Consider the following 14276-nt stretch of genomic DNA (forward strand, 5'->3'; position numbering starts at 1 on the left):
CAGGAATCACACCCACAAATAAGTTAGACCCAGTATAGCTCCATTAATCATACTGTTCACTGTAGACTTTCACTGAATATAAATATGGTATCATTAGAAAGGTCTGTATTTGCCTGCTGATAACTAATATGTAAAATCAATCACCATTACTAAAGTATACATTAAGTTATTACATGTTGTATATTTGTTATTTATTTCAGCTAAAATTGGACATAAAATTGCCCGTTTCCAACTTTTTTGATTGATACCAAAATAAAAGCAAGGTTTTAAATCGTCCAAAAATTCACAAATTTGTTGGTCTGCTGCTTAGTGCTGTTTGCAATTTATAACACGAAAATCAATTAAGTTATTAATGATGCAGTAATAATGGCAATAACCATTGTAGATTTTACTTCAGAGTGCTGTCTGGAAATAAAGATGTTTCTTTTATAATATACATTTACTTATATTTACATACTTGAAAAATGTGTGCAAACATCGCTGTTTACCTGATATAGCCAATAAGATTACATATAATGTTCTATTTAAAACTAAAATTATCTTAACCATACTCCCTTATTGATAAAGAACGTTATGTACAGTTAAACATTATCAAACATTTATGAAACGGAAATGGTAATTCTTTTAATTTTTCTAATTTCTATTTCTAATTTTATGGACGATTGCAGTATTTACATGTTTATGTATTTATGATAAAGTTGTAATAATTTAAATTTCTACATACATACTTTCTGTAATTTCAATGAATATTTATCCTTCGACACTGATAAAAATGTATTGCAGGTCAGTTTCATCAAACAGGTAGTGCATTCATAAATCTGCAAAACATGGCTAACATCTGAGTTATAAACTAGAAATCACGTAGACAAGCGCACAGTCTAGTGAGATAACACAGGGTAACATGGACGTTTTTGCTGACGGGGCGGGAGGGTTCGACCAGCTGCACCAGGATGGGAACCAGACATACCTGCACCCGTGTCACTATCACAGCCAGAACAAGACCCACTTCTTGTACACGAAAAATGAGTATGGAGGTATCCCAGAGACGCTCATCATTAATGCAGTTGCGTGGGCGGTAAGTAGGTAATACTGCTTTATAATTTGCGATTTTTTTTTTATCTAAATTGAAGATCAATGAAGCCTTCAAAACAAGTTTGCATTTGGTTTTGCTATATGGTTGTTCGTTTTAAAGCGAGCTCGAAAGATAATACAGTCATCAATTATTTAATTGAAAAATACATAATTGTTATTTCTCTGAACATGTAATATAATCTGCAATGTAATATACTCTATATTACATGAGTTGACATTAATACGGAATAAATTAAACAATTTAACTGAATTGATGAAACTGAGCCTTTCATATTTCCGTTCGAAAGTTAATGTTTTATGGCTAAAAGCGTTACTTACGATTTAAGAAAAATGCATAAAACATCAATTTTTGAACGGAAATATGAAAATCTGCGATTGTTTTTTTTGTCAACAGTCTTATATCACTGGCTTGCAGATATTTACGCAAACGTATGCTTATTCCAAGACAAAAAATAAAATAGTTGTCAAAACGGCAAATCTGTGAGAGTGCAGCTTTAAATTTTGTATTATATGACTATCCAATGTTTTCATTACAATGTCATTACTTTATGATTTCAACAATGATAACCTATCTAACGATGATATACATGTTGCATTTTGATATTTTTGTTAGTATTAAAACATTCACAAAATCATTATTTTGAAATGTTTTGTTATGTTTTTATGTTAACCTTTTTACAGGTCCTTCTGGTAGTATTTGCCATTCTCCGTCGTGTTGCCTGGGACTATGGTCGTATTGCTCTGGTCACTCGCCAAGAGGAAAAGTAAGTTATGTTATTATGTACGTCATTTTCTCTTTCACAAACATGTACAACAAGAACACAGTTACTTGTCTTTGATTTAGGCGTTTTAAATTGGCTTAAGTACTTTGGCAATTACTAAAAATCGCACAAAACACACTGTGGTTTGATATTACAGTAATTGTGTTTTGAAATTTGAAATTAAATGTTGTTTTGCACAATATTTGCTCTTTTGAACAATTCTCTAACTTGTCTGCTATATTGTATTATAATAAATTATAGTATTTTTTGAAAAGTTGAAAAAGTCATTCGTTCATATAATTATGTACTGTTTCAATATAATTTCTAAGGTTGTTGTGTGTATCTATTATGACGATATTTGCATGTTTTAAAATGTTTAAAAATGTTGTGTTTTGTTGTTGTACGATGTGGTATATTCGCAGTGAGAGATCCGTCAACAGTTCTGGTACATCGGAAGAGAACAAATACAATATGTAAACATGCTTTCCTTAGCTTTCTCCTATTAATATTTTGTTTTATAGCTAGAATTTAATACAAATATTACTTATAAGTAATATTTATATCACAAAAAGGAATATCTTAATGATTAATAATTGGCGGAGTGAGCTTAGCAAATGAACCATTCTTAATCATTAAGATGTTACCTGGTCATCTAACTAACTAAGAATAAAAAATAAAACCTCATTGGCTGACACATTGGCAACACAAAATCTGACACAGGGAATGTATATCGGATAGGTGACAGTGAGCGAACCTTAAAACACCCGCGAAAGTTGATTTTTTTATAATTAAGCCTAGCACTTAATTAGTTCCTGTCTGCAATTTCATTGGCTGAAAATATAAAATGTTTTCTAAACAGCAGTTATGTTGCTTCATAGCTGCAATTAGTTGTTGCTGTTTTACAAAGCATGGTTGCATTAAGTAACAGTTTTTTATGTATTCTATGAAAACTCGTGACAAGAATACGCCTTGCAAATGCTTTTTTTCATATAACTGCTGAAATTTTTTAACAGCAAGAATTGTACATAATTTCATTTTCAAGAGGCCACTGTAAATGCGATATGTTTATTTGATACACTCAGTGACAGATATAATATCCTTTTAAGTGAAATGGGTATCAGTAATGATATTCAGTCTAAGAGACATTAGCTGGTAGTTTTCAGCCCCTTCTCGGGGATTGGCATGCAACATGAAGTGATAATTACTGATAAATCCCAATTCAATCGAATAGTGATGTACGTATTACTATTACATATAATAAATCAAATCATTTTACATCATACAGTGCAACTCTTAGTTCAATCATACAGTTCATCAAACAATACCAAAAATACAAGTTGGTCTTTATTGATAGTTTAGGTGGAATGGTTTGTTTGGCATGCAATTAGTCTATTAAAGCAAATAACGTGGGAACCTAGATCCGCAAAGTGAGGCACTTTTCCGACATCTTAGAAGGCTTGGACCGGTCGCGACCTTCATTATGTTAAAAACTGCTGAAAATTTTCTCATAGTACTCTCTTACCGTGATTATGTTTGGGCCCCTGGAGTCAAGGTCAAAGCCCACCGTTACTAAAAATTAAAAGGAAACGGTTGAAACTGTATAACTAGTAGGGTTGACATATCGTAACAAAACTTGGTATATAGGAAGAGTTTATGAAGACCACATATAAATAATGGAAGGCGAATAATGAGTTCGATTCCTTTTTTATTTAGCACAACCAAGAACCGAATCGGCACTGTCGGTGTGAAGAAAATTGGCAATATACAATACTGAATAGTATGTAAATTACATGATGATCAATCCTAATGGTAAACATGATGACAACGTTAAAACAATTACATAATGAATCATAAATTCTATTTATTAGTCTAGAGTAAGTGACACATCTTATAGTCTATTTTTTATTATAAATTATAAATAATTGTATACAGAACATATTAAAACAACACTGAAAAAGTACTTTAAATGTATATAGTACCCACGACTTCTCGCACATTAGCCATGCACTTATCAAAGAGAAAGAAGAGATGATAATAGTGATATTTTAATATTTCAAATGGATGTTAGAAATAGTTTTAAACCTCCCGCTAAATCATCCTGTAGAAAACAACAATAACGAATATCTTTCGTTTATATATCAACTTTTCTTGAAATAGGATCTGACTTTACAAAGCAGATATTTACAGATTTGTTCTCATCTATTTCTCAACATTCTGTTTGGACAGAAAATAAGAAGGAACACTACTCTTTATTCAGTTTTACGAAATATATATGCAAAAAGGGTTAGGGTTAACGAAATCTAACTGAACGTTACATTAATATATATGCAAAAAGTTACAGAAACATGCTCAGTAGCAAAAAGTTTAACATAAACCCGGTTTAGTGGCAATGGGCAACGCCAAGCCATTAGCTTAGTCATTTCATCAAGCTGACACATTCTCCCACTCTTCGAAACTCTCGACTTGTCTAAATTTCAAGACAAAGCGTGTAAAAAACATATAATACAGCAACTTTGTTCAAATATGACAATGTTGTATAAGTATATAATGCAGTGACAGACATCGCAATAATAAAAAACAATGCCTATTCAAAACCTGCAATAAATACAAAAGAAATTAATTTTCTGTTTTCCACCGCCACTGCAAAATAATCTTATTCCTTAAATTTGAAATTAATTTTATACCATTAAATATCATATAATCTAACTAAATGTCAACTTGCAGATTGAAATGATGAAATATTATAAATGAATCAGAGGAAAAAAATACGCAAAGGACAAAATATGAACAGCAAATAATAAGTTATTTTTAGAGAACATATCAATCGTCCATCTGTAAACCATACAAATTTTACTGGTTCTCTAAACTAAATACTAACAACAAATTGATGTACACCATGACGTACACGCTACACATATACAAAGTTTATGAAAAGACTTAATTACTCAAGTCTGGAATGTGACAGCAGCAAGAAATACAACATAAGATGTTTTTTTTACTTTATTCGTGATTTTAACAAAACTGTTGTAGTTCTTATATTTTTTATGCATTTGAATCAACTGTCTGACAATATATTGTTGGTGTCCTATCACATATGAATCATACCACATTGGTTTCCATCTTGGTCTAGTAGACTTTCTTAATTGTAAAGCCCTCTGCGGTATCGCTGTCTGGTACTTCTTTATTTTCTTCTTCAACTTCTGTACCACCATCCAAAGTTCTTCTGGAACAATGCTGTTCTTTAAATCTTATTCACCAACATTCTCTATGTGTATGCCGACCGGTCAGCCTATCTGTATGATGTATGATAATACTCAATCTCTGAGTCAGACTAGCTGGCCTCCTCATTAGTTTCAACAGTTTCATGTTGTTTTTTCTCTTTAATATTTGATGTGGTACTAATTCTCTATCCTTTCTCTGAGCCGGTATTGGTGCTGGTCGCTGCCATGTATTATTTTCCCAGTGAAATAGCATTCTTCATAGTCTGTGGTGATTCTTTCATCGCCGTCCTGGTCAGTCGGAAATATAAAATGTTATAGTTTTAGATTTTTTTCGCCCGAAATTGACACGTTATTGAACTATAATTTCCGGGTGGAGATTTTTCCAAGCGCATTTAAATTATTTAAGTTTCAGTTTGGAGGCGGAACTTGGCCGGGCGAAATATGTAAATAAGGTGGGACGGAATATAAATTAGGGGCGGAATTTTAAGTTACGGGCGGAATTTCAGGTTTCGGAAAGTTAAGAACATTACCTCCCTTTCGGGAGATTCAGAAGCCGTGATGATTAGAAATGTTCTTGAATACAATTTAAAATAAATTAGAATTTATTTTTCATACAGAAGGTTTAGATATTTTAATATTACTGCTCTCATTTCTACACATGTTTTATCTTTAATAAAAACTTTATACAATATATATGATACATGTACACTAATTTAGAATTATAGAGGTTTAATCGAGAAAGCCATTTAATACCTTTGCTGCAAAATATGTTAATGGAGATGCAATTGAACTCAGCGTGTGAAAGTGTAGCACAAAATTGTTCATGATGGCCTTGAATCGAGTGGAAGTAAATTATTATAATATAAGTTTAATTTCTATAAATATTTAATGTTATGATCCCAAAAGGTGTCAAGTAACATTTTAAGTAGACTTCAAAGTTCATAGAAACTGATTGTCAGTATACATCATCATGCAGGTCATGTTTTTTTTCTTTATGTTTTTGACTACCCTTTACATTTTTGTTACAACTTCCATTTTACAAGGAGTATGCGGTATACAGATTATTACGTATAATATGTCCACCTTTTTTCACTGCTATGTGAAGGGTAAATAATAAAGAAAAAAAAACAAAAAACAATTCAATAATATCTCTCTGATTCTGTGAAAATTCTACCTCAATTCAGCCTTGAATCCGCCCCTTTATTTCGTATGGCTAATGGCAATCTTGGCTTTCGCACAACATTTATTCAATTGGTGAGAAATCCGATGATCCATGTTTTGTTGAATTGTATGCGAAGACATGTGATGCAATATATTTCTACTAGTTTTCATTCTTGTTTGGGTCTAGAGTTTTCAACACACTAAACAAACTTTTTTTAATCATTCACAGATACCGTTACATTGTGATTATACAGAGGTCTTTACCATGTCTATCCCCATCCAAAACCAAAGCTCCATTTTGATTTTTTACTCAAAATTTAGTCCTTGATCTGACCAGTGCCTAGATGAAATTCCATAATGTTAATTATTTTTTAACAGTATTTTAAATAATGTTTTCTGTATATGTTTCAAGTTTTGATACAATAATATTTTTTATCATGAAACTCTATAATCACAATCGTCTTAAATATTTTTTTTTATTTTTTAAGGCAGACTGTGTGTGATGCTCATAGTTTCAAACAATAACTGCATCGTATCTTGAAAAGTATTTGCATTAGGTACTCTGAATTGTATGATCCCCCGTTTGCAAATAGAGTGGGGACCTCTATTTGCAAACATCATATCTCTATCATTGAAAAACTTGGGGTTTACTTATTAGTCTATTATTATTTGTTTTATTAACTTACCGTTCCAAGGCGGCACCTAACAATACTTGATAAACATCTCTAGTATTTTATAGATATAGTATATATGTACTCTGTTGTTTGTGGAGTGTTGTACTGTTGTTTCATGTTTCTGGTTGGCGAATGTTTGTTTTTCTGTTATATATCTCTGGCGTTTACCCTGTGCCATAAAACGGGGGTTATGTTTAAACTTTCTGAGCTTTTTTCTTAATTTTTCCAAAAAAATATTGCAAGTTTTGTTGTGTTTCCTATATAATTCTTTTTATCTTAATACAATACAACGAAATGCCAAACACCAAAGAACATGTAGATTATAATTTTGTAAAAATCTGTTGCAATGTTGTTTTTTTTACAATTTGTTTAGAAATTCTGCAGGTAAGAGTTATATAATATATGTAATTGACTATGATTTTCACGTCAAATGACACTCTAATCCGTTTGAGTCCCTTATCATTTTGGTACCGGTTTCTTGACCCTTAGAAATGGTACTTACACGTTCAAATGACAATCTTTTGCATAGTGCCCAGACTCATTGTATGTGAATCAATTTTCTTATGTTCGGCGATTATTAATAGCAATGGCTCTTGTTGGCATGTACGATGCTTTTCCACGTCCATGTCCTCTGTAAGGATTATTTCTGTGAATTGGCTATTTGGGCTTCTGAAATGCCTCTGGTCGCGTCCTTCCCTCGGATTGTACTCGTAGTTTGGTTTTGGTTCAACTCATATTCGTTTATCGGTTCATCTTGATCTTGTTCGCAGGATTGAAAATTTCTTAAAATTTATATATTTCCAAATGAACTTCTAATGTATCTCCTCAATATTAGCTTGTTATCCAAGTCTGGTAATCATATATGTTGCTTCTACCCGCAGGGAACGTCGTGTACCAAGAAGAATACCCTCCTTACAGATATCCATGTACGATAGGACACTTCACCTTTCCAACTCTCGTCATAAAAATACTAATACGAGGGTACTTTAAGGTTGCTTTAGTTTCCACTGTTTTTGCAAACAAAATCTTCTTTCAGATTGATGCCAAGCAATCTATTCAATTCCTCCGCCGTATTGACTTCCAACTATTCCATTGCTTTCAACAACTCCAGATCATCCGCTGATATAACTCCAGACATGATTATTCTTAATATTCATTCACACTTACATTCCCAGAATGTATTTTTAAAATTTCACTTATTCAAATGTCTATCACAGTCTTTTCTGTCTTTAAAATTTCAATATAATTTCACTTCACTTCATTTGATCATCTATTTATTTAATCTTAGTGTCTATCTCACTTCAATTTCACAAGTGTCAAGTTCACTAATGTCACACTAGTGTCTTAATCACAGAATATCTTAATATGCAAAACTGATCACCACATACAATTAATTGAAATAAATGTTCAAAAACAATCTAAAAAAATAATAATAATTACTCATCCTGATATTTAATCAATTCTTCATAATATGTTTAATGATCTAATTTATTTCCTTCGGACTCCACACACTTTGACTCGCCCAATTGCGTTCATACCCCGATAATGACATCAAGCCCGCAATTCATTCCTTAAATGAATAACATATGACTACTGAGTACCGAGAACTATGGTAGACGACTTCTTCCAAATATCAACAAAATGTATTTATTAAAAATAAATTGATGTGAAATAAACACTTAAAACAAGGGTATTTTAAACAAAGACAAGTTCAAATACAACCAAAAGAGATACAAGCAAGTGAATAGACAAATAAGTGACAACAACAGAAAATCACAGTCAACGGCAAGGATAGTAAAAATATGGTTTATCTAATCAAGACGATGTATACGATTAACCCTTAATATTAACTACTAAACCAGAAATAATGAATCTGACATATTTTGACACCTGATAATGACAAAGACAGCAGCACTGGATGCTTGCTGCAGCAGTTATTAGCGCTGATGATGATTTTTTTTTTGAAATCTAATGAAATAGACACTAGTTAATGTGTAAATCCCTAAATAAAAGAGAAATAATTAAATAATTCAGTCTGAAATATAGGTAACTTATCGTTATTTGGTTGTATAGACCAAACCTATTTACGATGCCGTAACAAACAACATGTAGATTTCAGCAATACTCTTACTCGTCCATGTTAAGGCTACCGAAACTGTCAATATTGTAGTTATTCAACTGGACAACTTGAAATTCATTTACTGGAACCTGCTCCCATGATCTGGAACTATAAATAGCAGTTGTATAGCTGGATTTGGTAAAAATGTTATAGAGTGACTTTACCAAAACTAGTGTCCCTGGGGTCAAGGTGGAGGTCAACTGTTACTAAAAATAATGAAATTGAATAACTTTAGTTAGTGTTGACATATCTTAACTATATTTGGTATTTAGGAATAATTCATGGATACCTGTCATGTACCCGTTAAGTGCTCCTTGGGTCAATGTCCATCTTTACTAAAAGTTGATAAACGGTTGCAACTGAATCACCTTAGTTAGGGTTGACATAAAATTACCTAACCTGGTATTTAGGAAGAGTTTATGCATTGCGACGATTCTTGTTTTGAGTATATTGATGTGCCAGATATACGCAGTAAAAACCACAATGATAACGCACTGTACCTCTAGTTTGCCTACTTTATTCCAGAAAAATAGACTAGAAAATAAAAAGTGGGTAAAATATTATTTTTTTCTTTTTCGTAAAGTAGTAAAAAATCCTTAAACTTTCCCGAAGTAGAAAACTGGGGCAAACAGATGCAATTTCAGTGTTGCTTTTAAAGTGTTCATTTTCAGAGAAAAATATTAGTTTTCCTAGTTTTGAACATTTTACTGACCGTTCCAAGGCGGTACCTAACAATTCTTGATAAACATACCAATTATTTATATATATATATATAATATTTATGCACTGTGCTGTTTGTAGAGTTTTGTGCCGTTCTATGTTTCTTGTTTGTGATTTTGTGTTCTATGTCTTTGGCGTTTGCCCATTGCCACTAAACCGGGTTTATGTTAAAACTTTTTGCTACTGAGCATGTTTCTGTAGCTTTTTTGCATATATATTGAGAACTATCAAACTATCATACTGGAATTACTAAACAAGAGTTTACAGGGTGGGAACTTAAATAATACAGTTATAAAAAGGGTCTATTGTCAGTTAATAAGTTTGTCATAGAAAAAAACATATTAGGTAAGTCATTAAATGTCTACCTATAAAATGCCAGACTCTTTTTAACTAGATTTTCCGATGTAAAACCTAGGTAATGAGATCGGGGTATGCCATTTGGTGGATGGGTGGCATCAACAATTCGTGTTCAGCCTGTTACTTTACCATACATAAAAGGATTTTAAGTAGCTTGGCACATACGTTCTTTGCGTGTAGCCATTTAATTGTAGTTCTAAGGTCAAGGTCAAATTTTACGATCATTGGTTAAAATTTCTTTTTTTCATTTTATATGTAATTGATACATTTACGATATACTATTGATGAGAATAATTACAACTGAAATATTCTACATTTTAAAAACCTATCATAAGTGTATCAACACAATTACTTTGTTTCTGCCTATCATGCAGTTAGGTCAGAATTCTTTAGTACTTTTTTCATTCATTTCCCACATATTTTTATAAAGCATTTCTGCTTTGATTGTGGTGTCTGCATATATCTTCATTCTGCAATAATATAATTTCTTACGAGTATATCTTTAATCAGTAAATGTATACTTCTCTCAATTAAATATCAGATAATCACTAGCGTTTGCCCTCGTTTCAACCATGAGAAACATTTAAACCTTTTAGAGTCCCCCTTCTCCATCTGTATTCTTATTCATCAGTAATTTAATTTGCACTAGTTGTAAGCCCTCTCTTTGAGCAAATATTGAAATCCTGGTGTTTGTCGTACTGCATTGTTTCTTGTTTGCCTGTAGGGTTGAAAACTGCTAACATAGAACTAGCATGCACATTGTTTTCTGTATTTTTACACTATTTACTTGTAAAGTCATTAATGTTCTTTTCTTTTCTTTTTTAATACAAATATATAGAAGGTGCCTTGAAAAGTTACATAATATTACACACGTTCAAATTCTTTTATCAGAAATGATGGGAACCGTGATCTTAGTTCCATGGAGTCCTTAGATGCACAGGTGCATGCACAAGACAAGGTATGTAGGCAATTGTATGTGTCTGGATGTGATACTCTTATTAATGTTTAGATATTTATAGTTCCTGATTGACTCCAAATTGAGCTTCGACGAATAGTATTTTTTTGTATTGAGGATGGAAAGGAACCTGCAACCATTGGGTTGGCATCTAAGTGTCATACCAATAGATCGTATATCCATTTCCTTTGTTTGTGTGTCGTTGTAAAAGGTGACATATACGTTTTACTTTTGGCGTTATCGGCAGCAATACCTTGTGCAAGCAACAACTGTCTCGGTCAGGTCTAAATGTAAATCACAAAGTAACTGCCAGAGTTATGCCCCTTTTACATTGAAAAAAGACGGGTTTTATCTTGTACTGGCAATATTTTCAATATGAAGTACACAATCATGGCAGTGTTTGCTGGCACTACATCTTGGTCAAGTTTAATTGTGTGATAAATTGCCATAGTAATTCAATCATGCTCGTTTTACATCAAATTTGTAATGTTATTGGCTTATTATTATGGTTGCTCCAAACATTTCTAGAAATTCAAAGATTTTTAATGCATTGAACATTCAAGGTCAAAAGGTATTGATAAGCCTCCCTATTAGGCTAGGATCCAGGCAGCAAAATATCAACTAAAATCTTTATCAAACAGGCACAAACCTTTTCAATTTCTGAGTGTTGACTTAAACAAACTGTTTGGAAATCATTGATTATTTCTTGGAATTTTTCCCATGATATCTCTAGCACATTTTTATTTTATTTCTGTGCAAGTATCACATTATTTACCAATCCTTTTCATTTAAAATCTTTTATCTAAAGCCTAAATATGGTGCTTGGTTCACTGAACGCATAGGTTTAACATTATTTAGAAAAGTGAAAGTAAATAATAGCGAAATGGTATTAGATTTGAGGGAACATATGGGTAAGGCCCTTCATTATGCAACCTATGTGTAGCATACAAAATGGCATAGCTGTAGCCCAGTACACTGTTACCTATGTGTAACATACAAAATGGCATAGCTGTACCCCTGGACTCTGTAACCTATGTGTATCATGCAAAATGGTATAGCTAAACCTAAGTTCACTGTAACCGGTTTGTAATATACCAAATGACATTGCTTAACCCAAGTACATTGAAATTGGTGTGTAAGATACAAAACGGCATAGCTAAACCCCAATACTCTGTTTTTGGTGTGTAACATACAAAATGGCATAGCTAAACTCCATTTCACTGTAATTGGTGTGTAACATACAAAATGGTATAGCTAAACTCTAGTTTACTGTAATTCGTGTCTAACACACAAAATGGCAAAGCTAAACTCCATTACACAGTAACCAGTGTGTAACATACCCTATGTTATACCTTAACCCCAGTACACAGTTTTTGATGTGTAAAATACGAAATGGCATTAGCTTAACCCAAGTGCGTTTTAATTGGCTTGTAACATACATTTTGGCATAGTTTAACCCAAATGCACTGTAACTGGTGTGTAATACGAAATGACATAGCTAAACACCAGTACACAGTTATTGATGTGTACAAACAAAACGACATAGCTAAACACCAGTACAGTGTCCCTGGTGTGTAACATACAAAATGGCATAGCTAAACCCCATCACACTGTAATTGATGTGTACATACAAAATGGCATAGCTAAACCCCATCACACTGTAATTGGTCTGTACATACAAAATGGCATAGCTAAACCCCAGTACGCTGTAATGTGTGTGTAACATACAAAATGGCAAAGCTAAACCCCAGTAAGCTGTTATTTGTGTGTAAGATACGAAATAGCATTAATAAACCCCGTACACTAAATTACTTTGATCTTTCAGGGGTGGTGCTCATGGATGGTTGCATTCACCAAAGTCAAGTATGTATTTGAATTAATTTCATAACTGAGGTATGTACAAAGTAAGACTTACCGTTTGTTGTTTCCGGTATATGGCATGATGATGGTTCAGCATGTGGGATTTAAGTATAGACTTGAGTTTTCTGCTATTTCAATGTTGTATAAAGTGTATATATTTACCGATTGAATGAAATTGAAATTTATATGGCTTAGTTATTTCATTTGTAAAAACCAATCTGCTCTAACATTTAATCACAATTCAACATTTTATGAAGGAAAAAACAATGAATGCTCATTTACATTTCACTAAATTGTGCTGACAGATAGAGGACATTGTCTTTGTGTTTAGGGACTGTGACATTGTGAAAAAGTGTGGTCAGGACGCGTACCAGTACATCCAATTCCAGCGATACGTACTGCTCTATGTGCTCATCATCTGCGTTCTCTCTACCGCCATTATCATTCCTGTTAACTTTACCGGCAATAACAGTATGTCAAGTTCTTTCCGGCGAATATATTTTGCTGATTTAAGCTGGCTGTTCTCTTTTGAGATGAGAAGAACGTGTTGTCATAGTGCTAGCTTTTTTTGCAGTGTCTGTGGTGAGGTGGGCACAAATGATTTTCCTTGACAATGTCCATTACGTAAAAAAAAGTTACATGTTACCAATGACCGTTTATGTCTGTGAATGAATTTACAACTCTCCAGCTAAATAATTATCAAATAACATCCCTCTGCTAACTCAAACTGACAAGATTTGGCAAACAGTGCAGAGCTGCTGTTGTCATTTTTTTGTTGTTGTTGCAATCAGCATTTGGTATATGTTAGTGTTCGGTCATGTTCTTAAATAAGCTGAATTCAGACAAAGAGCCAGCGTTGGTACACGATTCTTTGTGGCATGCTCAAAATTTAGTGAATATTTCTTGCACATAATATAATTACAGCCATTATTAGAATAATTCAAATGGAGCGCATTTTCATGGGCCATTTGGTTAAGTCATTTCGTCTCACAAAACATTTAATTGGCAACAGTAACCATTTCTACCTTATTTTTTCCAGTTGGAAATGCCACTGACTTTGGCCATACAACCATAGCGAACCTTGATGCTAAGTGAGTTCCTAGTATTCATGTGGTGAATCTAATGAAATATTTACACAAGTTCATATCAGCTTGTAAAACAGCTGATTTAAAACTGCAAAACCATTATGATGATAATTTTGAACTTGTTTCTTGACATTATTTGACTTCCATTAGAGTTGTCATTTAGTTTTCAAGATTTTAATTATTTGATTTTAAATTGTTCACTAGTCGATGTGTAGATTTCTATGTGCAGAGACAAGTTTTATTGTTGTTTCACGGACACTTTGTTTACCCA

The 14276-nt window shown here is 32.7% G+C and overlaps 1 protein-coding gene across 3 annotated transcripts in view; it reads left to right on the forward strand.

Annotated features, from left to right (window-relative positions):
* Nucleotides 1-565: 565 nt before the first annotated feature.
* The window catches only part of LOC128207249 (CSC1-like protein 2), a 28875-nt gene continuing 15164 nt past the window's right edge, over nucleotides 566-14276 (forward strand). For 2 of the 3 annotated variants that reach the window (XM_052910066.1, XM_052910067.1), the window contains exons 1-8: nucleotides 566-615; nucleotides 784-1075; nucleotides 1774-1856; nucleotides 2276-2326; nucleotides 10997-11063; nucleotides 12886-12923; nucleotides 13252-13391; nucleotides 13960-14011. In XM_052910066.1, the coding sequence (XP_052766026.1) occupies nucleotides 902-1075; nucleotides 1774-1856; nucleotides 2276-2326; nucleotides 10997-11063; nucleotides 12886-12923; nucleotides 13252-13391; nucleotides 13960-14011 (605 nt within the window). In that variant the 5' untranslated portion in view covers nucleotides 566-615; nucleotides 784-901. Of the gene's footprint in view, nucleotides 616-783; nucleotides 1084-1773; nucleotides 1857-2275; nucleotides 2327-10996; nucleotides 11064-12885; nucleotides 12924-13251; nucleotides 13392-13959; nucleotides 14012-14276 lie in introns of those variants that run through there. The other variant, XM_052910068.1, reaches the window with a different exon arrangement.

Source organism: Mya arenaria, chromosome 11 (assembly GCF_026914265.1).
Source record: "Mya arenaria isolate MELC-2E11 chromosome 11, ASM2691426v1".
NCBI lineage: Eukaryota > Metazoa > Mollusca > Bivalvia > Myida > Myidae > Mya > Mya arenaria.